The sequence below is a fragment of the Pelophylax lessonae genome (assembly GCF_965119305.1).
Source record: "Pelophylax lessonae genome assembly, chromosome: 1".
In the NCBI taxonomy this organism is placed as follows: Eukaryota; Metazoa; Chordata; class Amphibia; order Anura; family Ranidae; genus Pelophylax; species Pelophylax lessonae.
In genome coordinates, this window is record NC_138768.1 from 563,773,125 (window position 1) to 563,799,315 (window position 26,191).

Consider the following 26,191-nt stretch of genomic DNA (forward strand, 5'->3'; position numbering starts at 1 on the left):
GTTAAACATACTGAAGTTAGAAGCTGATTGACTACCATACACAGCTGTACCAGTTTTAGTAAATTTACCCCGTAGTGTCATCAGCATTGTGGGTAAAGTTGTACATGAGCCTATTACCTTTGTTTTAGGCAGATATCTGCTTAAAGTGAATAGGAAATTAGCATGTGGTACTGACTTTTTTTTATACATTTGCATGCAAAAATGTGTACGCAAATATTGGATCAGGTGGAATTTATAAAGCATTCCCATGCAATTGAATTATTGCATTGAACTGTGGCCCTTTGAAACTGAATGCATCAGGCTCATTATGCATACATTTCACAAATGAACAGATACTACACTTAATCTTTGCCAAAACCTGTTGTGCAGGAGTGATGTCACATTGAAGTCTATGTAGTAGTAGTAAGTAGTACATTTTTACTAGCCAGGCTGCAGATAACCTTTTAAACTACTAATTCATAGGGGGAGATTTACTAAAACTGGAGAGTGCAAAATCTGGTGCAGCTCTGCATAGAAACCAATCAGCTTCCAGGTTTCATTAACCACTTTACCACTAGAGCATTTTGCTGTCTTACGTCTGGGCCACTTTTTGCGATTCGGCACTGTGCGACTTTAACTGACAATTGCGCGGTCGTGCGACGCCGTACCCAAACGAAATTGACGTCCTTTTTTTCCCACAAACAGAGCTTTCTTTTGGTGGTATTTGATCACCTGTGCGATTTTTACTTTTTGCGCTATAAACAAAAAAATAGCGTTTATTTTGAGAAAATAACAATATTTTTCACATTTTTTTTATATGAAATTCCCCCCAAAAAAGATATAAAAACCAATTTTTTTTTAAATTTTTGGCCAATTTGTTTTCCGCTACCTATGTTTGGTAAAAAAAATCGCAATAAGCGTATTTTGATTGGTTTGCGCAAAAGTTTGGTGGTTTTTTTTTAACGCGTAATGGCGGCGATCTGCGATTTTTTTTTTTTGCGGGACTGCGACATTGCGGCGGACAGATCGGACCCTTGACTGACATTTTTGACACTTTTGGGGGTACCAGTGACATTACTACAGTAATCAGTGCTATAAATATGCACTGTTACTGTAAAAATGACACTGGCAGGGAAGGGGTTAACTTTATTGGAGAGGGAGGGGTTAATGTATGCCTGGTGCTTACTGACGTGTGGGGGGGAGGTGACTTTGTGAGACAGGGACAGATCGGATGTCCAGCTATGCTGAACAGTCCGATCTGTCACTCCCTGTCACTGAGGAGATCCGCCCGCTTGTGTTTACACAGGCGGGCGGATCTCCACACTAGACTCCCGCTGTGAATGAAAACAGCGGGAGCGCGCCTCCGGCGGCGCGCGAGCGCCACCTACAGGGGAGGAGTCTGACGACGTAGGTCTACGTCGTCAGACGGGAACGAGCCACTTTGCCGCAGTACTATAAGGCCCCTTTCACACATGCTGTCCGTTTGTCCGTTTTTCATCCATCCGTTGACGGATGAAAAACGGACATCAATGCATCTCTATGTAAAAACGGATGACAACTGATGATCATCAGTTAACATCCGTTTTCATCCACTTCCGTCAATGTCCGTTTTTTTGAATGGATGAATGCCCTATTTTTCATCCGTCAAAAAAACGGATCGGACGAAAAACGGATGACAACGGATGAAAAACGGATGTCAACTGATGACAACGGATGACAACGGATGAAAAACTGATGTCAACTGATGACAACGGATGAAAAACGGATGAAAAACGGATAACAACTGATGAAAAACGGATGAAAAACTGATGACAACTGACGAAAAACGGATGAAAAACTGATGAAAAATGGATGAAAAACTGATACATTTGACGTGACTGAACTGATGAACTGAACGGACTGTATGTGTGAAAGGGGCCTTACAGTACTTAGCGGTAAAGTGGTTAAACATACTGAAGTTAGAAGCTGATTGACTACCATACACAGCTGTACCAGTTTTAGTAAATTTACCCCGTAGTGTCATCAGCATTGTGGGTAAAGTTGTACATGAGCCTATTACCTTTGTTTTAGGCAGATATCTGCTTAAAGTGAATAGGAAATTAGCATGTGGTACTGACTTTTTTTTATACATTTGCATGCAAAAATGTGTACGCAAATATTGGATCAGGTGGAATTTATAAAGCATTCCCATGCAATTGAATTATTGCATTGAACTGTGGCCCTTTGAAACTGAATGCATCAGGCTCATTATGCATACATTTCACAAATGATTTAGCACAATATCGGCTGACCCCTAAACGTAAGATTGCCATTTTTCATTCCACTCCACTACCTCATCTTAACTGGTTGCACTGTAGATGACCACCTTAATTGCCCATGCATTTTTGGCTTTATTTGATGATGAGGAGGAATAGAATAACAGTCTGAACACGCTAAATAGCCAAACAATTATGATTGTATGCAACAAATTCTAGTACTCATTTACTTTTTGTATTGTGTGGGTTTTGCCCCTATGAGGCATATTTATAAAGCAGTTATTGCGGCATTCACCATATATTCACTGCAGGTTCCTGGTCATTCTTTTTTTTTTAATAGGGGCTGATTCTCCATTAGTAAATATTTGGTGAATGTCACATTTACTGCTTTAAACATATGCGCTATATGGGTAATGTATGTTTTATGGCACTTACCTAACACACACACACACGTGCACACACACACGCGCGCCCATGCACACACATGCACACCCACACACGTTATGAAAGCATAAGCACTTTCATCCATATCACTAATTCAGTGGTTTGGGGCTGTGTATGACGTCATTACTGGCTCTGAATGGGCACATGCAGATCCTGATGCAGGATATTCCATGTGATGCTCCAGAGGCTGCTGCTGCTGCCTGCACCATTCCTTCCTGCTTGTTTGTCATTTATTTAGTCCTCTTCCCTGATTCACTGAACAGATAGCTGTGGCTGCAGATTAAACTCTCTTGTTCCCTCCCCCTGTTTTTTTTTTTCTTCCTCTCACTCACCCACCCATCTCACCCCCTGAGACCTCGATGTATTTGACGTCATGTGTGCTCCTTTCAGTTGCCATAGCGACTCTCTTCCCCAAACCCCTCTGCCTGTCTCCTCTCGTAGCTTCCACAATGGTACAGCCAGCATCACGCTGCACAATGCTTTCCAGGCAGTGAAAGAAGGTGATTCAGCAAGCCTGTGCATGCCTGTCCATCACCATCCCTTCCTATTTTTGTTTTTTCTTTCCTTTTTTTTTTTGCCTTTGACTGCGGCACATTTTCTTTAGACCCATCCCAGTGTGCCGTCATTAATTTCAGTCTATAACCTCATCCTCATTTGGGGGAACCTTGAAGTCACCTGGTTGTCACCAGTTTCTTGTCCCATCCCCCCCCCCCCCCTGCACTTGGTGTCTGGAATGTTGGCTAGGGAAGCCACATAGAAGCAGAGCGTTTGGAGGCGCACCTCTGGGTCTAGACTCTGGTATTGCAGGCACGGAATGGTGAGTAGACCCTATCGATGTTGCTGCTGTCATTGATAAAGGATGGTAGGCTCGATTCACAAAGCTTTAGCACAAGAATAAGCATCTTTATTTTAGACATGTGACTGTCATTTTCAAATCTCATTGGTCTCAACTGAAAATATCTGTCATTTGTTAAAAAATAAGTATCCTTAGCCTGATATGTTAGCTGTTCAAATTGAGCTGGTGGCTTTTGGGTGGGGTGATGGGTGCTGAGGATGTGCTGCCTTATTGATGTCATGTACAGAGAGCATCACAGACATCATATGGCAGTGTGATTGACACAGTCAATGAATCACCCCGACGCACTGTATATAGTGCATAATGCACTCATTCGCCTATATGCTCCCCCCCTATTCCCCACTTGTATGTACAGAATAGGGAGATGCACTAAGTGCTGAAACAGCTGTTGGCTGTAAACATTAGTGCTGAACTGATGCTGATATACAGCCTGGACGCTTGCCTATAACTGCTGTGTCTTGCATGCACTTTACTCTACAGTATTTTTTTTTCCTCCCTCTATTCAAAAGGCTGAAGGAAAAATGGCCTCACAATCACGCTTGATCCTACAATGTCATTTCTCTTCATTCATATCCAGAGCAAAATCCTGTCCGTGAAACGTGATCAGGGCCTGGTCTATCGGTATATATGTTAATAGGGACAGATATGGCAAAGCCTATACAATGCGTACATACATACAAATGATAGATAATATATATATATATATATATATATATATATATATATATATATATATATATATATATATACATATGTATATATATATATATATTTACAGTATTTATACGGTATATTATATATATATATATATATATATATATATATATATATTGATATATATATTTATATATTGATATTAAATGATAAAAAAATATATATATTTATATATATATATATATATATATATATATATACCAAGTAGATTGCAGCACTCAAATAAATTCAATTTTTTTTTAAATCCATATATGTGTTTGATAGCGTAATACTATAAATGTCAGTAATTGAATTTGGCTTTGCTGGTACCATTAGGGTGTATATATATATATATATATCATTTTTTTCTGTTCAGATATATTATCATTTTCATGAAATGTGACAGCCTTGCTGTGTTTATTTGTAGCATTGCTTCAGAATGAAAAGCAGCTTTTTTTTTTTTTTTTTTGTAGCATTTGAACGATAGAGCCCTTCCTTTAAAAGCAAAAACAAATGACGCTTTCGCCTTGAATACTCCTTAGATGTGACAAACAAGGCCGGAGCCATCCAAGCCCCCAGCTGAATCCTTATACTGCTAAAAAAAAAATGCAGCTAAGCTGCCACTGTAGCAGATTTGTATTAGTAATGGTAGCCGCGGTGCGCTATACTGCAGGCCTCTCTCCAGCATAGTCTGGGTTAATTAGAAGACTGTGGTGGCTGCAGCATTGTGACAGGTTGTTTCTCCTCAGTTCTGTGCCAAGAGTGCATCACACTGTATACAGCCACTCATTTTATCGTCGGGGCTTCCACAGCCACACGCAAATCCACCAAAAGGTGCTGACCTTCGTAAATTCTTTTTTTTTGTTGTTGAAGTCAATGGAGCAGCTTTTGTGCCTTTTGTTGTGTTTTCATTTTCAGGCTTTCTAATAATTCACCTTGTCGGGACTTTCACTGGGAGGGCTCTTATATTAATACTATAATATACTAAAGTAAAAAAAAAAAAAAAATGCCTTGCTGTTATTTGCATTCTGTGTGTAAGGACAATCATGAACCAATGGTATTGTTTATCAGAACGTCATCCATTTTTGTTGTACGTATAATATGCACAAAAAGGATGGTGTGGCCAAGCATACTGCTTTATACAATTTTTATGTATTCATTGACGTCACTAATGAAATGCATAAGGCCGCAGAGGTCAATAGCAGTGCCATATAGATTATCATATCTGGTTTTATGTTAATAGAATTTGAGACTTCTCCAACATGCTTGTTGTCAGGTTTATCTTTTTGTATCATGACTCATCAGTGATAATGAACTCTTTTTTTTTTTTTTTTTTTTTTGCTGAAAGAGGCATTAATTATGCTAAAACCATACAAATGAGTTGGTATTCGTTATGCTGTTTTATCTAGGCAGACTAATTTTGAGACAAACCTTCAATGCTACCCTTCCCCCATTAGAATGCTAATCTATAGAGCCCCTAGCAGAAGTGACAGCTGCCAAATTGTAATTGTGATGGTGGTATTGTGCATTTACTGGTACAAGGACTGTGCTGCAAACACACAAAGGTGTATTAGTGTTTGGGAGCAGGGGGAGGCTAGCAGTACAATGCTTTAGGATGGATATGCATCTTTGCATTTTTGCTTTATGCATTTAACATTATATTCAATGGAAACGTATCTAAATGCATGCGTTAAGACATGCATCAACATGCATCATGACGTCTATAAATACATCATGATGCACACCAATGCATTATGGTGCATGTTGACTTTCAATAGAAAGTGCATTGCAATGTACATTGAATGCACATGACAACGCACATTAACACACATGTGCACCCGCTTTGATGCGCTTCCTTTGACTGCAGTGGAAAATGCACCTCACAAAATGCATAGATGTGAATCCTTCCTCACAATGAAGGAATTGCATGGCCCTGCACATGAATGTGAGCTATTCCTTGAAGATCCATTTTTCTTTGTTTACTTGCAATGTCAATAAATATTCAGCCATTATTTACATAGAATCGTCATGTTTCATAGACTGCTATGGTGCACTTCTGTCACCCATTTCTAAATAGATGTAAAATCCAGCATGCTTTGTGTCAGTATATATTTAGTCATATTTTTTTTTTTTAATTCATTGAAGCACTTGCAGCCATTTTTATTGTTTTGTCATCTGACTGACAGGCATGACATATAGGGCCTGATTCATAAAGCTGCATTGTCACTCAACAAATGCTAAAGATAGCATAATGATATTATCAAATTATATTAATCTAAGAATAAAAGTTTAACTGCAATATCGGTGTATGACATTTTTCCCTTGTATCATTAAAAACTAAAGTGGTTTTAAAGTCTATTTTTTTAAATAAAATAATAAACAGGTTTATACTTACCTGCTCTGTGCTATGGTATTGCACAGAGCTGCCGCAAACCTCCTCTTTTGGGGTAACCCACTGGCAATCTTGGCTCCTTCTCTTCTGTGTCTTCCCCCTATAGACGGCCACTTGCTATGGGGGCAGATGTGCGGGCTCGCTCTTGAGCAGAGCTGCCTGTGTCTATCGACACATAGTGTGGCTCATCCCCACCCTCTCTCTCTGTTCACTGGAGTTGACTGACAGCAGTAGGAGCCAATGGCTCCCACTGTTCTCAGCAAAAACTGTGAGACCAGGAAGAGAGGGGGAGGAGACTTGCAGTCAGACACAACTCTGGATTGATACAGGAGTCAGGTAATTGTTAGGGAGGGGGAGGGGGGAACACATTGTGGAAGGTTTAGTTGCCTTAAAGACGAACTAAACCTTCCTATCATCTTCATCCAAGGAAGATACCATCTTGGCCTCTGTTTGATCTTCAACTGCTATGATGCTGCGCATGTGATCGGTTACAACACCAACCTTTGATAGTTTGACAGTTTGGTTAGAAGCCCAAAAAATGTGACAATTATATTTCCAGCACGTTTTGGGAATGTAAAAGTTTTTTTAAATTGTTGAATCAATGGGTTTATTTACGCTTTAAGGCAGAGAATGCATTAAGGTTAAAAAAAACCCTAGAAGTCAAACTTTAGTCCAAAAATTAAGTCCTGCAAGATCACCTGCTACCTTGCAGGTATAGCTATGTAAAAAAAAAAAAAAAAAAATTAGGGGCTATACTGTTTAAAATCCAGTAATACACTGTCTCACCCTGCTCTGCACATGCTCAGTTGCTCTTCAGTTTTAGGCATTTTTAGGCACTGCCGAGTTTGTAGAGGCCGATCTACTGACAACCTTAAAGCAGAATTAAGCCCTTCTATCCTTTACAGCCAATGAAGCTACTTCTGTTTGATCTGCAACTGCCATGGTGCTGCACTCTGTGATCAGTTATGACACCAGCCATTCAATGATTTGACAAGAGGACACAAGCAAATGTGACAGTTAGTAATGCCGAGACTCCAGGAATGTAACTGTTTTTGAAACTGTTAAATTAATGGGTTTAGTTCCGCTTTATGATTTTTTTTCATTTTTTTTTAAAGATATTCTTTCTTAAAAATGTTGAGCTTAGGGTACAAAACAAAGCCTATTGGGCATACCCAGGCTTAAGATAAACAGAAAGACAAGAGAGGCACAAAGAGAAAAAAACCCCCACACAAACGAAACAAAAAACAACAAAACCAATGAGAAAATTATCCATTTGGCAACCAAGATGGCGGATTTGGATAAAGCTCAATGGCATAGATATAACCAAAAAATGATACCTCCTAATCAGCCTCTACCTTGCAAATGCTCTCTTTAGGTCAGTAGAATTAAATCAGGAAGGGGGAGCAGATCCCATAGAGGTAGCTCCAGAAGGGTTTCTTTCAACTGAGGTAACCTAGATATCCCATATTTTGGTAAATTTCCCAAGAGAACGCCTAGGCTCATAAATCAACTTAGACAGCGGTATTGCTTTGTTGACCAAAGTTTTCCAAAAATCAAGTGTAGGTGCCATTGAACACTTCCATTTAAGCAGTATGGCCTTGCGGGCATAAAATAATAATAACCCTCAATTCAGCATTCTCATTGCCCTGGACATGGTTAATAAGTGGACCAGACCAAGTATACAAACATCCACCGTCAATAGTACGGAGATCAAGATACACTTTCTAATACATTCAGTAACCTCTTTCTATTAGGATTGAATCATTGGGCAAAGCCAGATTACATGCATAAACAGTGCTGGGTCTTCTGGGCAGTGCCAGCATTTAGCAGAAATGTTTGGGTAAATCCTATGCAGTATTTGTGGGGTAATATATACTCTGTGAAGTATTTTGAATTACATCAATCTGTCCTTTGCTGAGACTAACTATTGCATAGGATATTCCCAGACATCCTCCCAGTCCTCTGAATCCATATCTGGAGCCTCCACACACCAGCCTGCCAGCCAGCATCAAAGTCAATATGAACAGATAGAAGGAGAGCTTTATATATTGTGGATAAAGATTTTCTCAAAACATCATCCCACAGCAAGTTCTCTAAGCCAGATTCCACAAAGGTAAGTGGGTGACCTTGAAATTGCTTCTGGGTAGGGCAAATTTGACCTTGAGACAGTCAAACGTCCAGAGAGCACCTTTTGTGGTGCACCACAGATCTGGTTAAGATATTTGATTACCTTACTAGTCCAAACCATAGGGTCCCGACTGCTTTATGATTTACTATTGGGGCTCTGGGCTTCAGCAAAATGGCAGCCTCTAGCAAGAAGAAACAGGATCAAAGGAAAAGAAATTGGCTGCACACCATTGCCGATCCAACAGAATCGCAACTGTCATTGTGAAACACGCCACTCCATCCTCGTCTGTGTCCTTGTCCTGGTGGCAGTTCATTACATGTTCAATAAATCTGTTGAATCACGATGGTGTGCAGCCAATTTCTTTTCCTTTGATCCCATGCTTATGGACACGAGCTGGGGCTAGCGCCCAGTCCATCCAGCCTTTTAGATTACATTACTCACCTGGAGCAGCAGCTTGTTTTTTGTTTCCAAAAAGAAACAGGCGCAATGCTGGAGGTAATTTACTGCACACACTAATTTTGGTAGCATAATTATTAATGTGAAATGTATGTTCCTTGCTAAAGAACATTATTTTTTATTAAGTTGTTATGGATATCCTTCAGCTTTAAAGCAGGCCATAGACGATGCAAAAACCAAATGAAAATGTAGAATCGTTAGTTTTTCCACATCATTAGTGTGATTTTCATGCTGCAATCCAAAGTGCCTGATCCAACATGATGGATTTTTATCAGAAAAACTAAAACAATTGATGGCACAATCGTATGAGCTATTTTTGTTTTTCGCTCAACAGAACTTTCAGATTTCGGCTCGACTATGGCCTGCCTTAGACTTTAGAACCACTTTAATGTACAAATATTTTTCCACTAAATTCTAGACAAATGGCGTCACAGTGTGCCTGCAGGTTTTAGAACTACAATGCAAACATCAAGCAGTGCTTACAAAGATCGTTGCAGAGTACCTTCAGCACCCCATGAATCCTGGGAATTCAAGAGGTCATAGGGTCCTGCTCAGGATACTTTAACAAGCAAGTTTTTTTTTTTCGGCTATTGCTATATTACAAGGCCCTACTGACCAATAGAAATGTGAAGGAAGGGAATAACCACTGCTTGATGCTATCAGAAAATGTTGAAAGATTTTTGTTTTAGCACCCCAAGATGTGGAGTAACCTGCTGACGACTGCATGTAAAGGTATGGGCATGTCCTGCTCAGGATATTGCATTGTTGTTCTAGAACAAGTAAGATGCCTTTTGGCACTGAGAATTTCCATCTTTTCTGCCAAAAGACTCTTTTCTCCTAGCATTTTTCTTATTGTGTACATTACCTGTGGTGCATGTGTGTACACTCTTGGTCAATGTAAGAGTTAGGCAGGCTATAGACGAGTCAAAGTTTGAAGGTTCAGTAGAACAAAAATAGCTCATACGATTGTGCCATCAAATGTTTCATTTTTCTAATACAAATACATCATGCTGGATCAAGCACTTTTGATTGCTATGTGCAAATCGTGTGTCACAGCTGCCGACACTAGTGATGCAAAAATGAATGATTCAAATTTTTTGTTCAGTTTTCACATCGTCCATGGACTACTGTAGGTCCTGTGACAATGTAACTACATGCATAAGACTACACCCTAATGGATGACAAAGTGGCCAAGAACACGACAGCATCAGTGATTGCCATGGAAAAGAATGAGGATGTCAGTGCTGGAGGACAGCAACTGAAAGACAAGTCTGCCATAATGTGCAAGTATGCTAATATTGTGCATTATAGTGCCATTCCATGCTTTTTGTCACTCTAGGGCTAGCTGGGTGAGAGAAACAGTATATCAGTATACAGTATACTTTAATAGTAATATTTTAGATTGTAGGAGGAAACTGGAGGAAATCTATGCAAAGTGGAAGATGCAGACAGTTTCCCTGGAGGGAGTTAGACTCAGGACCCAGAGCTTCAATGACATATTTAAACCTAAGGACCCGATTTACTAAAGTGCAGTGAAGCTGACATATCCAATCATGTGCAGGGGAAAACAAAAGAACTTTGCTTGATTATTCTCACTTTAATAATTTAGGCCCTAAGTGGTTGAGTTCCAACAGTGGCTTACTGTGATTTGCATGGTGATTTTTGCTTTTTCCAATATGCTAGGATGTTTAGTGGCAACAGTATATTTTCCAAACTGTAAGTACAGTAAAATAAGCTGCATATTGAAGAGTGCATACAGAAACCATAATAGGGAAATATCTGTAAAATAAATAAAAAATAGCACTTTCAGTTCACAAATGTTTAGTGTTCCATCTCATTGCACCATTTTTTACAATGTTATTTGGTAGCTTCATGCCTTCAACAAAAACTCAACAAGAAGGAGAAAAGCTTTCACAATTGTTGGCATCTCTTTAATAGACTCAATAAAATGTAACTGCAGCCAAATGTTTTCCTTGTAAGAACCATGAGAATATTTATTTTTGCCTCAAAGGGATCTCTACCCAATACCAAGAAATACTAAGACAATGTTTTTCTCTGGAGTTCTACTTTCAGAAAATGGCAAATGACTTCATTAAGATGTGAACTTCCCTTCTTGTTGAGAGCTTGGGGGACAGGAAAGTGGCAAAGTCACACAACACCTCTTGGTGAACATTAAGAATAATGGCAGCCGAGAGTGTGGGTCCACAGGTACACTGATGCATAAACTATTGTATCGTAAACATCTCAATAGTTTCTTGACAAACATTCAACTTATAACAGAGATTAGTGGATTTATAATACCACCTTCTCCGGCACTGGCACTATTAAATCTGGGCTTAGGCAAATTCCCCCCGTATTTTCACACTGTCGTTACACACATACTGTTAGCTGCTAGAATAATGATTACTAGAAATTAGAAACAACAGTTTGCACCTGGTTTTTCAAAAAGGATTCAGCTGGTTAAAACTAATTTTGTTTATGAACAATTATTAGCCATTAGATGGGACAAATTCTCAATATTTGTAAAAGCTTGGAAACCTAGGATTATTTGGACTGATAAGATTTAATGTCAGACATCTCATCATTTCTCTGGTTATTTACACTGCAATATATACCCCTTTATACTGTAACTAATTTTGCATAACTTTGTCCTGATTTTTATTATTTTCCTCCCAACTATCTGGTATGGTTTGCTGTATTTTCACAACTAGGTGTCGTTTGTACTTATTTGCAAACTATTTTAATAAAAACGAAATGATAAAAAAAAAAAAATGGTGGCCACTATTAAAAGAGATGTCTTACAATTTCTTATTGAGAGCTCCTTTTACGCTGCTATAGATAGGGTGGTTTTGGGAAAAGGTGAAAAAAATCTAGAAACATTCAAAGCACGTTCAACCAAATACATTTTATTTTATTAAAATGATAATAGGTGAAGGAACAAAGGAACACATTTGCCTTTGTTTTATGTGACTTGTGCAATTTCAAGGTAGTTGATATTTCTAACCAATTGTTTGAAGTTTTAGACATTTTCAAGATGTTTATGCTTAAAGAAAATTGTACATTTTTTGTGCAATTCATACATTAAAAAAGTTTTTGTGTTATTTTAATTAAACTCTTTGTTATATATTTTTGTCTAGGGATTAATCAGTTCTTGTTTAGTGTAGCTAATGTTTGCAGTACACACTCTCAATTTTAGTAGTATTTCTAAAATCTGGGACTGGACAGATTCTGAAATGGGAAGCAGAAGCAGGCTTAATACCTAATTTTCCCTAAATACATTTTCCATTGAAATTAAAGTGCATCAAGTGCAAATGTATATCGACATGTGTTAATGTGTGTTTTTACTCTGTCAACTGGGATGTCGCACACACAAACTTCTGCTCTCAGACCTGCTTTTCAGGCAGCTTTCCCTGCACGTTATGTCATGTGACTTATGATCAGCTTTCTGTCACATGACTTAATGCATAGAGAAAGCCAGGTCCAGCTTCCCTGCAGTGTCCTCTAATTGCCTGCCTGACTAATAGGATTGTGAGGGGGGTTTCTGCAATGAACAATTACTGCTGGGTTTGACTAATGTAAGGCATAGCTATAATGTAAAGTATAGCTATAGCCATCAAATGCTAGACCACCAACAACGATAATGGGGGTGGGGGTATAAGTTTGCCGCAGCGGGGCATGAGGAGAACTGTGTCAATGGCTGTGTCCTTGGGGTTGAATGTACAGTATATATAGTTTCTGTGGTGGTTACTTTATATATGACTGTTAAATGTCTATGGGTGGGGGTGAGTGAAGACTGCATACATCATAGTAAAGTTGCATTATTGCTGGCTGCTACAATTTTGTGCAATACTGACCTAGAGCAAGCACATGCATATCAAATCTAGGTCAGTGACCCACTATAGACTCAATCCACTTATCTGCAAGGCATGTCTTATTTGCTTTAACAATTATAATTTTAGCCACCTATTAGGCATTTTAAGCTCCCACTGGCTTTCTCTAAAATAACAGTTTGGCATGGCAAATAATTATCTTTAAAACTCAGAGAACTGAGCTTTTTCTAGTAAACTGTTGGTAACAATAACAGCTCCGCAGCACTTCTTCAAATATACACTGATTAGCTACAACCTTATGACAGGTAAAGTGAATAACATTGATTAGCTTGTGACAATCAATGTCACAAGAAAGTGGATAGGATATCTTAGGCAGCAAGTAAACATTTTGTCTCTGAAGTTGATGTGTTAAAAGCAGAAAAAATGGGCAAATGCAAGGATTTGAGCGACTTTGACAATGGTCGAATTGTAATGGTTGGATGACTGGTTCAGAGCAACTCCATAACTGATGCTCTTGTGGGATTTTCCTGCTCTGCATTGGTCAGGACCTACCAAAAGTTCCAAAGAAGGAAAACTGGCAAACTGGTGGCAGGGTTATGGGTAGCCAGGGCTCATTGATGCATATGGGGAGCGAAGGCTGGTTTGTGTATTCGGATCCAATACAAGAGTTACTGTAGCCCAAATTGCTAAAAAAAGTTCATGCTGGTTCTGAAAGAAAGGTGTCAGAACACAAAGTGAACTGAAGTTTGTTGTATATGGGACAACACAGCTGCAGACTGGTCGGGGTGCCCATGCTGACCCGTGTCCACAGCCAAAAGTGTCTACAAAAGGCCCATGAGCATCAGAACTAGACCAAAGAGCAACGGAAGAAGGTGACCTGGCCTGATTCATTTAATATTGGTTTAAGGAACAGAATGACGAAGTATTAACTTGGCCTCCACATCCATCTAGATCCGTGGTCTCCAAACTGTGGCCCGGGGGCTATATGCAGCCCCTTGCTCGCTTTTATCCGCCCCTTGGGCATAATTCCCCCTACTGACACCAATGAAAGTGGTACTATTCCTCCCAATGACACCAAATTCTGGGCACAATTTTTTCCAATGTTAAAAAATGGGGCAAAATGACACCAACAATGGAACACAACTCCTCCCACTGACACCAATAGTAAAGCACAATTACTTCCACTGAAACAAAGGATGGGGCAATATTTATCCCACTGACGTCGGGACTTTTTCTACTCCCAATGGCCACAGCCCGGCCCCACCTTGCAACTTTCAGGACTTAAAGGATCTGCCACTGACGGCTTTGTGCCAGATACCACAGCATACTTTCAGAGATCCTGTGCCTCGACAGGCTTATGGGGGGTGGTCATAGGTGTAAGTCCACAATGGAAGCACCTATACTTCCATTTTAACATATTCCTGATAAAAGTAAATAACATTATTGGTTGACAGATTTGTTTTATTTTGTGAAAAATACATATTCTGGGGCATGATAAACATATTATACTGGTGATAAAAGCTATTAATAACAAAACTTTTTTTGCACAGATTTGTAGCCTAAAAACCACTTTAAAAATAAACCACCGGTTTTCACAAACCCAAAGTATTAAAACGCAGATCCTTTTTTTTTTTTTTTACCTTAAATAACATAATCTGTGTCAATAATCCTTTTGAAATTAGTGATATAAAAGGAACTCTGTGAATTTAGTCGTATGCACTCTTTTATGAGCAGTAAGCTTCTAAATATTTCTAACTGCTGCTGTCTATCAGTGTGTGTACATAACCATCCATGTAAATCTGAACTGTTAGTGTTCAAGATGGCTTCGAGCAGGAAAGGACCGATGACTCATAAAACTCAACAATGATGCAATTCATGACTGACTTAAAAGTAGTATGCTTTTCATTGACTGTGTGCCGTTTTCTTTTAAAAATAGTTCTATACCTCACAGTAAATACCCCATGGGGCTTTAAGGCTGTAACAGCTCAGCATAGCATTCCTATCCTAATGACCTTTTGGATCAGAACCAAATGGAAGGATTTATTACTGAATAGTTTAGTCAAGATAATTCAACTGCATGGAATTAGATATATAATTTATTTATTTATTGCAATACTGCTTAGAAATTAGCTCTTACACAACATTCTTATGTTAAAGCAATATTAAACCCATAAACAAAAATGTAATATATTGCAGATTACCAATCCTTAGATTTGGCGGCTGTATCAGTTTTTTTCTAGGCTTTTTCCCCACTCCTGTTTTCATCTGGTGATCTGGCTAGTAATACACTTCCAATATTAGGGTGCCCCCACTATGGATGAATGAGAACAGAGGGCACAGCAGACAGCAGCATTGTCAGTCTTGGGGGAAAGGGGAGTGTTAGATGTACCTGCAGATTTAAATACACTTAACACATTGAAGCCAAATTCAATCTAATACTTTATAATCAGATGCAGCAATTGTTTTCCCTTTTGGGATAAAGGTTTTACATATATAAAAAAAATATGATCATTGTAAGCATTCTGACATTGTGAAATGGTTTGTCTCATCCCTGTAACTGCAAGAGAACCTGTTGTGTTGAAAAACAACTAATTTACTGGTCAGATCACCAGATGAAAATAGAAGAAAGAAAACCCGAAAAAGAAAATTAATGCAGCCATCACATCTAAGAACTGGTAAGCTGCATATTATACATATTTGCTTTTTGGGTTTACTACTTCCTTAAGAAAATGTAGACTTTTTATCTTACTAGTTTTGTCATACTTAAACTGGTGCATTTGTTTTTAGTATTTCAATTTAAAGGAGTAAAGAATGTAATTATTTTAAGTGACTAATTGCATAATAAATAATTCAGTCTACTACAATCACTATTTTTAGAGCAAAAAAAAATGTTCAAAAAGAGGAAAAGTACCAAAGGGTTGTTGAGACATTAAATGCATATTGAAGCAAAGGAGGTAAATGGTAACTTTATAAAGTCCCTACATTTGGTTGCAAACCAATAAAACTTTCATTCTCTAAAATTTAACATGAAACTCTTGAAAGACATAGTTAAAGTATACAGTATGTAAACCTTAACAATAAACTGTTCTTTTTTTTCTTCTTCCATTTGGTTGGTTGAATATACCATTGAAAGCATTTTGGTGTATCTAGTCGATAAATGCAAATATTACTTGTTGATCCTTTTAGAAATTCAGTGCTGTCTTGTATCCTATCCATTCTGTAGTGTTATCTCAAACAATGTTATCAGGAAATGTGTAAGAATTACATACCCCCCGGTTATAGTAAGTGAGTCTTGTCACCCTTGTGCTGAATTGGGTACTGAGTGTTCTTGGTGGCCAAGTGAAAAGGTCTGCATGTTATATCTACATAATAAGGTCAGATGTGATAATTGCTGTAGTCATGGTATTTAACTTTACCTAGCTTCCTCCATATTAGATCTGCATTTACTTATCAGTAGTCAGATGCCTTCAGGTTTTTAATCACAATCATCTGTACATTAAATGTTTCAAAAATGAGGTCCGCCCCCTGACATCCCGCTGACACAGAACAGAAGAGATATGAATTATACCAGGCCATTATTCCCAATGCATCTGGCAAAATCTCTGACCCCTCTGTCATTGTCTCTATGTCCACCTCTTTCATGTAGTTTTCTGAGCATTACTTTTAACAGGAGGCACAGCCTTTGTACAGTCTAGGCTGTGGGGAAGTGGGGTTCTTTTAAAGGTCAGTGGTAATCTATTTTGTAGTACACATGGAGCCTTAGTTAGAAAAGGTAAATGTATGGAAAGGTTCCGATATTCCTAAACCTTGAGAATATGATTTTTAAACAGTTCCGGACCGCCTACTGCATATATACTGCGGCAGGGTGGCCTGGCTGTACAAAATCATGTAGATGTACGTGAGTTTGTGCATGTAATGTAGGGGGTGTGCGTGCCCCGCTCCCGCTGTGATTGGACACAGCGGGAGTCAATCAGCAGGCTGGGACCCACCAATCGTTCGGAGGAATGACAGAATTTTTCTGTCAGGTTTTAAAAAGAGAGATCTTGTGTTTTAGCTAAGCTTAAACACAGATCTCTCTTTTCCTCTAGTGCATCCACTCCCCCCACAGTTAGAAAGCACTCCCTGGGAGCACACTTAACCCCTTGATCGTGCCTGGTGTTAACCCCTTCCCTGCCAGTGTCATTTATACAGTAACAGTGAATTTGTTTTAGCACTGATCACTGTATTGGTGTCACTGGTCCCTAAATAGTGTCACATCCCGTGTCATATTTGTCCGCCCCAATGTCACAGTTCTGCTAAAAATCGCTGCTCACCACCATTACTAGTACAATAAATAAATAAATAAAAAGTCCATTAATGTATCCCATAGTTTGTAGACGCTAAAACTTTTGCACAAACCAATCAATATACACTTGTTAGGATTTTATTTACCAAAAATATGTAGCAGAATACACATCGGCCTAAATTGATGAAAAAAATAGATTTTTTTAATTTTTTTATTGGGAATGTGCAGAAAGTAAAAAACATTCTTTTGTTTTTTTTTTCTCCAAAATTGTGGTCCTTTTTTAGTTTAATGTGCAAACAAAAATACCGCAGAGGTGAGATCAAATACCACCAAAACAAAGTTCTATTTGTGGGGGGGATGAACAGGACATCAATTGTATTTGAATACAGTGTCGCACGACAATTGTGAGTTAAAGCAACCCAGTGCTGTATAGCAAAAAATGGCCTTGTCAGGAAGGGGGTAAAACCTTCCGGAGCTGAAGTGGTTGCAGGAGATAGGAGCCAAAGACAATAAGGGCAGACAGTTCATAGGACAGGCTATCATTAATCTAGCTAACCTCTGCCACCAAGATTTGTTGGCATATCCTATAGTCAAAAATGGCCCTTAATCAGTTACTGTATGTGACAAATCACCTAGGTGAACTGGATAATAACTGGGTGATTTTATATTTTGTAGGGCTTTATATTAAATCATTTCTTATGTACAATACTATTTGCAGATGTTGATTTAGCTAGCAGATTATACACTAAATCTTAGTAATACAATAGTTAAAATTGTTTACTTCTTAATAGATATTTTTAAAATCTATTTGTTATGTCCACACTTTAAACCCTTTCCCAACATAGTGAATTTCACTGTAGCCTGTGGACAACTAATTAAATTATACAGATTTTAATGGCCTGTCAACAATCATACAGTTACAAAATGTTGTCTGTTTAGAAAGGAACAGGATTCACAAGATGTAGGCTGTGGACGGCCTGACCTATTTCTAGAAACACTTTAGCATTACATGAATGAACGCCAGTGCATCCCTGCTGTCTGGGTCGCCATAGTGACTTGCGGGTTGTCTGAGAGCAGCTAGAGACTATAATTGCTTTGGATCATGCATTTTATGCCCTACCTTTAGAGCATACAGTATGATATGCTACAATAAAGGGTGTTGTCTCTTATATGTAAAGATTATCCTTTATTACATTAAGAAAAAATGCATGTTTAAGTTAATAATATTAATAGATTAAATAGATGATTTGAATAGATAGGTTAAATAGATTTAATATATGTAAAAAAATAATAATAAAAATAAATAAATAAATAAAAATAAAAATAATAATAGCGTAACTATGATACATGCTATTATGTCAACCAGCAACATTTTATAGTCTGAAAAATAATTATTTTTGTTGAAAAAAACATTGTTTATGGGTTTTCATTCTAAGCCATATGTGAAAAAAAGAAATAAGTAACTTTGTGTGGACCCTCCTCATTTTCGAACAATTCAGGGGTGTTAGGACCATGTCATTCTAATGATCTTGCCACTGGCTGCTACAGATTCTCTAAAGAGACTACTCACCTATGGTACCCCTCTCTTGTTGTCCAAAACACTGCAGAATCTTGTTGCTAGCCATGGAGCAATGATTGAGCAACATCTTAGGAGGAGTTGCCCACAACCAACAGAATTTGTGACGTGGGCCTTATACATGAAGATCACCAGCACAACATGGCTTCTTCTGACTACCACTCATGCTAGAACAATCTGGTGAAAGATAGAAAATTTGATAGGTATCTGGTTTAAGAAATCAGTGAATGTTATTATTAGTAGGGAAAATTGTTAGCAAGCTATATGTAGAAATCTAAGCAACACTGTCTTTAAACAGGTGTTCTATACTCAGGAGGACATGGAATGGTTTTAAAGCCTAATTCGTTCCATTTTTTAATTTTAGTAAGCAGCTCCTTAATTTGAAGGGAGATTTGACCTCAAATTGTGTCCCTGTGACACCTGTAGAATAAATGGGGGTAGAAGCATTACCAGTACAGGAAGTCAAAGAGAGCGATAAGCACATTGTTACAAGTTGTAACCCTGTAGCCAAAGCTAAACTTCAGACATCCTTGAGAATTGGTAGATAAATACCTCTGGGTGTTCCCTGATCGGTGCCCCGGCGCCTCCCACTAGATATTGCTGCATTATACACATTCCTGACACATCTGGAAGTACAGAATAGAGTTAGAACTTGGAGCTCATCATGAAACAAAGATTTGCCTTCTTCCTCCCCACTCTCCCCAGAGAGGTGAGTTTTTATCTGCTTCTTTTATAGGGGTTTTGTTTTGTCACCAAATGGACTGAGTTGCCTATCTTGTAGTTGCTTTCCATTTTATGCAGCTAGCAATCATAAAAGCTATAATTTACACTTAATAGCTTTGTGTAAGATCTAAGTCCCATAAATAATCTCAAACCTACAGTCCCAATAAGTAAATTGATTAGAACAAACACCAGAGAATGCCCTAATTCTATTTTATTATAATAGAGCACCATAGTATTCTCTCTACTGCATTTTGTGTCAATTGACTGGTGTTGAAGCAATTGCCATTGCTGATAATGAGTGATACATAAAGAGGAACTTCAGTTTAACCACTTACCTAGTGAGCACTTTTACCCCCTTCCCGACAAAGCCAATTTTCAGCTTTTTAGCGCTGTCACACTTTGAATGGCAGTTGTGCGGTCATGCAACACTGTACTCAAAGAACTTTTTATCATTTTTTTCACACAAATTTAGCTTCCTTTTAGTGGTATTTAATCACCACTGAGTATTTTATTTTTTCCTACATAAACGATTAAAGACAGAAATTTTTGAAAAAAAAACCAAAACTTTTTTTAAAGTTAAGCCCCGTACACACGCACCGATTGTTGGCTGACCGATCGGCCGTCTTTTGTCAAGTGTTGTTGTGTTGGTTGAAATGTGCTCTAGACTGCACACAAATTTTGTCGGCCAACAACAACCAACTGCAGAAGTGATGTCATGTTCTGGTCTACTTTTCGTGTGTTTTTTCTTCTCTGAGCATGCCCAGTCTTGACCATCACATTTTTGTCGGCCGAAATCTGTACTGACTGAGGAACAATCGGCCATTCTGCTGACGGCCAACAAAAATTTTATAGCATGCACACCAGATTTTGTTCGGCGGAAAAGTCGCAGTCGGTTGTTGGAAGCATCATACTAACAAGCCGACAATCGGCCGATCGGACGTTTGCCGAAAATTTACAGCCAACAATCGGTGCGTGTGTACGGGGCTTCAGTTATAAAATTTTGCAAACAGGTACATTTTCTCCTTCACTCATGTGTGCTAATAAGGCAGCACTGATGGGCACTAATAGGCTGCCCTGATGGGCACTGATGAGGCAGCACTGCTGGGCATTGATGGGCACTGGTAGGCTGCACTGATGGGAACTGACAAGTAACACTCATGGGTCTTTTCCATGTTCTTGTGAAAGGGAAATCATCTGGCTGATCAGTTATCTCTCTGCTATTCATCTCTCTCCCCCTATCAGCAGTTTTCTTCCTAGCACTTGAACACGGGTTTGCTCCATGTGCTACTTCTCCCTCTCCCAGTTGGATTTGTGCTGTATAGGATTTGTAAGAGCTTATAGCAAGTCAAAATCAGATATTTACACTGCTTTCATTAAAAAAATGCAACTATTGATGTGTTAATAAAACCGAGTTATGAGTCAGTGAATCAATGGCAGCCACCATATTTCTCACGTGATAAAATGATAATGCATGCTAATATACAATACCAACATTTTGGTTCACGTTTTTTAAAAAGAACTGCCATCAAGTCTTTCTTAAGTAAACTCTTGGAAGTCTGTTTAGTTGAAGTGTTCACATGCTACAATTTAAGTGGTTATATCAATTTTAATTTTCATCACAACTTAGCCTTTGTTATGAGTTAATAAAATCATGTGGTCTAAATGGCCTTTACTTGGTCTGCCTGTCTTGTTGCATTACTTTGAATAGGTGTTTTGTTGGTTTGATATTGATGTAAAATGACTGACTTTAATATACTGTAGTTTCCGTACAGTCATTCTGCGTGCACCTGTGTACTCAGTCTGTCCTTTCTGTCTTAGTTTATCTGTAAAGAGAGAAATAAAACGGAAGAGCAAAGTAAATAAAGCATGCATAATAGTTTATAAACACACATCACATGAATATTTTTTTTGTTGAAAAAAATATACTTTATTTTATATAAATTATATATAAAAACAAGATACTTTATTGGGGTACATTCCACTCTGTACTGTGATGCAGCGCATGAATACATTATATTTCAGTACAGTTCCAGTCACACAATAAATACATTCACTCTACAGTATGATGCCTAATGTGTTGCGTGAAGAAAATTTCAACGAAACATCATACCATGCATGATGCCACTTACTCCAAAAACATTGAGTGGCCCCCTAAGGTACCACCGTAATACCTAGTAGCGCAATGTCATATGTGCAGTGTCTGAGTTAGACCCTTGTCCTGCATGTCTTACATGGCACTGCAACTAAAACAAACCATGCAACATTTCGAAAACAATTTCATAAGCCACAGATGTGAAGGGGGATAGGGAAGAGGGATAAGGGAGGGGAAAATAATTCACAGGCACAAAGCTTTATTGAAAGGACAAAGATACACAAGGGAGAGAGGGGAAAAGGGAAATCTTCAGACGTCCTCTTCCTCCTCCAAGTTCATAAGGTTATAGTCTCTGAGAAAACTGTGGACCAGTCTGTTACAGTCCTCAATAGACATCCTCTCCCACTGGTGGATAAAGCACTTTCTGGCATACCATACAGCATTCCTTAAGTAACACATCACCTGCATGCATCAATGTCCTCCTGTGTAAAAATCCAACAGAATAGTCAGTTTAGCACACCAAAGTATGTGATGACTGTCTGTGGTACAAAGTCTTTGAGGTCTGGTTCCTAGGCCCTCCTACAGGTCCTGTGAAAAGGGGCACTTCCAGACACATAATATGAATAATTAGGTAATTTCTAGTAAACAGTGTCCTGTCTACAAAAGTTGGCATCCAATTATAAAAAATAATTGTTTACAGCCTGACTAGTATACTGTACACCTCCCAACTTTCTGGGAGAAGAAGGTACACTTTTTATCACAAAGTATGTAGATAAAGGGCATGCCTCTGTCACACTCCCCATCATCCAGACCAATAGGAATTATTACAAAACAAATTGGGTAAGCCAACAGTGCTCTTTACCCCTATTTTTCCCTCATACTGACTGTTAAAAATAACAAATGCAATAATTTAGTGGTTTGATAAATGGTTTAGTGTTGCATAACATTTTTGGTAATTAAATTAGTGCATTTTATTGAGGTCTATACATCCAAAGGAGGCATAAGAGAGGAAGAAAGGAGTAAAGCGGGGGGGGGGGGGGGTCAGCAACCTGCTGATCACAATCTACCCATAGATCATGGGCAGGTGAGGGGTTGATCGCGTCCCTTCTTTGTCGACCCCTGGAACCTGGACAGGAGCAGGGGTGACATTTCTTGAAACTGATCCCCTTTCCTCTGGCAGCAGCCTCCTTTCCCTTCCGCTAGCATTCAGCTGCTGCCAGAGAAAAGGGGATTGGTTCCGGTAAATGCTGCCCCCACAGTTCCTCCTGTCCCTTACCTTCTGCTGCCCAGCCCCCCTGTGTGCTCCTTTGCCCCCCTTCCTCTCTCCTCTCCCGTGGGCTGCTGCAGGGGATATGCAGGATGAAGAGCAAGGGAAAGGGTCGGTAAATATGTCACTCTTTTCTTTGTCTCAAAAGTGAGACATTAGAGGTCTATTTAGACCCCTGATATTTCACCAAAACAGGACTGCTAAAACAAAATTGTAAAAAATAATAAAAAAATTGTAAACATTTATAAATTAATACAGGTCCCTCTAAAAAAATTAGCATATTGTGATAAAGTTCATTATTTTCTGTAATGTACTGATAAACATTAGACTTTCATATATTTTAGATTCATTACACACAACGGAAGTAGTGCAAGCCTTTTGTTGTTTTAATATTGATGATTTTGGCATACAGCTCACGAAAACCCAAAATTCCTATCTCAAAACATTAGCATATCATGAAAAGGTTCTCTAAACGAGCTATTAACCTAATCATCTAAATCAACTAATTAACTCTAAACACCTGCAAAAGATTCCTGAGGCTTTTAAAAACTCCCAGCCTGGTTCATTACTCAAAACCACAATCATGGGTAAGACTGCCGACCTGACTGCTGTCCAGAAGGCCATCATTGACACCCTCAAGCAAGAGGGTAAGACACAGAAAGACATTTCTGAACTACTGACACCATCCACTACCCTACTGATACTATCCACACACTGTCCACTGCTCTACCGACATTGTCCACAGACCATACACTGTCCACTGTTCTACTCACTGACACTGTCCACTGTTAAGGTAGGCTAAGTTTATATGTTTACAGTGACATTTGTTTAAAAAAAGGGTGCTGAACCCTGGTGATCTTTAAACTCTCTCATGTAGTTCGGGTGGATCTCCACCTCTCCAAGGTTGCCTAACCCTAGAGTAAAGAGAATTGATTATAAAATATGGACAGTCCTTACAAACGATGGACAGTTGGCAGCTATGCTAGTAGCATTATACCTAAATAAAAGATATCTAAGTCTCTTAAAATGGCATACTAGCAAGAGGAGATGGTGACCCGATTTTGAAATCATCAAAAAAAACAAACTATATACAGTATGCTTCTTTTACCAGCCAAAAGCTAGCCTCTAAATATGCTAATGACTTGAATGGCTACGTTGTTTATCAAATAGGCTTAAAGTCCACATGGCAGCTTAAGTAAGATAACATATTGAGCAAAAAGAAGGAGAATCAGATGTTAAATAAAATAACTGTGACCTTAAGCTCATACAACTCCTGAACAAGGTTAATTAAAATCAACACTCTGCCATACCAGTAGCCTCAATTAATTCCTAGCTAAATTTGCATATTTAGGGATTGTTTAGGATGAATTAAAAACATTGACAACAGCAGGTTCTCCTGTCAAATAATAATGTCTCGGTGGGGCAGGGACGTTTGGGGAGGGATATATTCTCCATCTACTGTACATTGTATGTGTGGATAGAGGAATCTGTCAGTTTTTTTTTTCCTTCAACCCACTTGTTGAACCATAAATAAATGAACAGTCTATGGCCAACTTATAAAACCCTGCAAATATGAGATAAATAAGGAGATTGCCATTGCTATTTTCCTTCTGAAGATGATATTTTTCATACGGATTTGATTAAATGGATACCCTAAAGTCATGGCTTCTAAAAAAGTATGCAGATCAGATGTTTAGATTTAACTAGCTGCATGCCTCAGTTTTGAGCCTAAACTTTTCTTCCTGATTCTTAAAGCAATCCTTGAATCAACATTTTGTTAAATATTTTTTTTATCCATTAATGTTTTGTAAAAAAAAAAAAATGTAACTAAAGTTTTATTTTTTAATGCAAACACTCAAGTTAATTTGTTCATGTATGTATGGACAAGAAACAAAACTGTTTCTTGGGGCTTTTTCTATAGGCTCCCCAGCTATAATATATGCATGGCAGTAGGAAATTGATTATCAGTGGTCTCTTGGATTGATCTTTGCTGCATGCACAGCTCAAAGATCATAGGCTTTCCATACCTCCTTCTAATTATTTTTTTTGTTCCAACATAAGTAGAAAAAACAATCACAAGACAATGTGGCTCCTTACAGTCCTGTCCTGTGTTAGCCATTTTCGTTTAATGGGTAGCTACATTTAGCAAACCAAGGAAGAGGTTGCCGATAAAGAGCAGAAGACAGGGAGGATTGGGATAGGTATAGAACATGCATTATTACACACCAGGTTTCTGGCAAAAGAATAAAAATAGTTCCTATGAAGAACTTTAATCCTTTGTGGAAATTATTAAATCACTGATAATATCAAATGTGAATAAAACAAAAGGTAACCCAGATTGGAAAGTGTGCCCTTATGCACAATATTTTGAATTACATTTTTAGAGTGTTTTCTTTAAAACCAAAGATATTTTCATTCTACTTTAAAGCAATATGCCGAGTCTACTAGAAACTGTTTATTCCTAGGTAAGGCTGTTAAACATTTTCACATTCCATGCAGTTAGTAATTATTTCTGTACGCAGTGTATATATTTCATTCTTTCAGTAGCAAGGAGTGGTCAGGTGTTTTTTATAATGACCTTAACAAGAGCATATTTCCACTGAATTTTCTATATCATTTATAACATTTATACTAGATGATCATATCTCTCCTTAATGGTTCCTTTTCAAGGATGAATAAATCCAGTTTAATTAATCTTTCCCCATAGCTTAGGTCCTCCATGTCCTCTGTCAGTTTAGTTGCCCTTCACAGAGCCCTTTCTAGTTTTCTAGTGCTTTTTTGTATGACATTTTGCCCAAAACTGAACACATAGGTATGATAAAATGTTCTTACAAACGCTTTGATGGGGGCAATAGTTTTATATCTCTCAAGTATAATAATACAAAGTACCTTGCTCTCTCTTAAAGATGCAGATTGGCTTTGCATGTTGTTTTTAGGGGATGATCTACCGGGACACACATAATTTATTTACCTATCTCTAAATACAAAAACATCATAATAAGTCCATCAAGGCAGTAGCACCTACCTCTTATATATGGGTTGATTTACTAAAGGCAAATAGGCTGCTTACTTTCCAAGGAAATTTTCTCCAGAATTTAGTGAAAGTGGTGACATTTCACTTTGCAAGGAATACCCAATCGTGCAAGGAAAACGAGAAACAATTTTTGCTTGCACATGATTGAATGATGGAAGTCATCAGATCTTTTGGTAAAACT

At 38.3% G+C, this 26,191-nt stretch overlaps 1 protein-coding gene across 8 annotated transcripts in view; it reads left to right on the forward strand.

Annotated features, from left to right (window-relative positions):
• Positions 1-3,053: 3,053 nt before the first annotated feature.
• Positions 3,054-26,191, forward strand: part of MAPK10 (mitogen-activated protein kinase 10) — a 328,578-nt gene continuing 305,440 nt past the window's right edge. For 4 of the 8 annotated variants that reach the window (XM_082263018.1, XM_082263013.1, XM_082263011.1 and 1 more), the window contains exon 1: positions 3,056-3,495. In XM_082263018.1, the coding sequence (XP_082119144.1) occupies positions 3,493-3,495 (3 nt within the window). In that variant the 5' untranslated portion in view covers positions 3,056-3,492. Of the gene's footprint in view, positions 3,496-26,191 lie in introns of all 8 variants that reach the window. The other 4 variants (XM_082263017.1, XM_082263016.1, XM_082263012.1 and 1 more) reach the window with 3 other exon arrangements.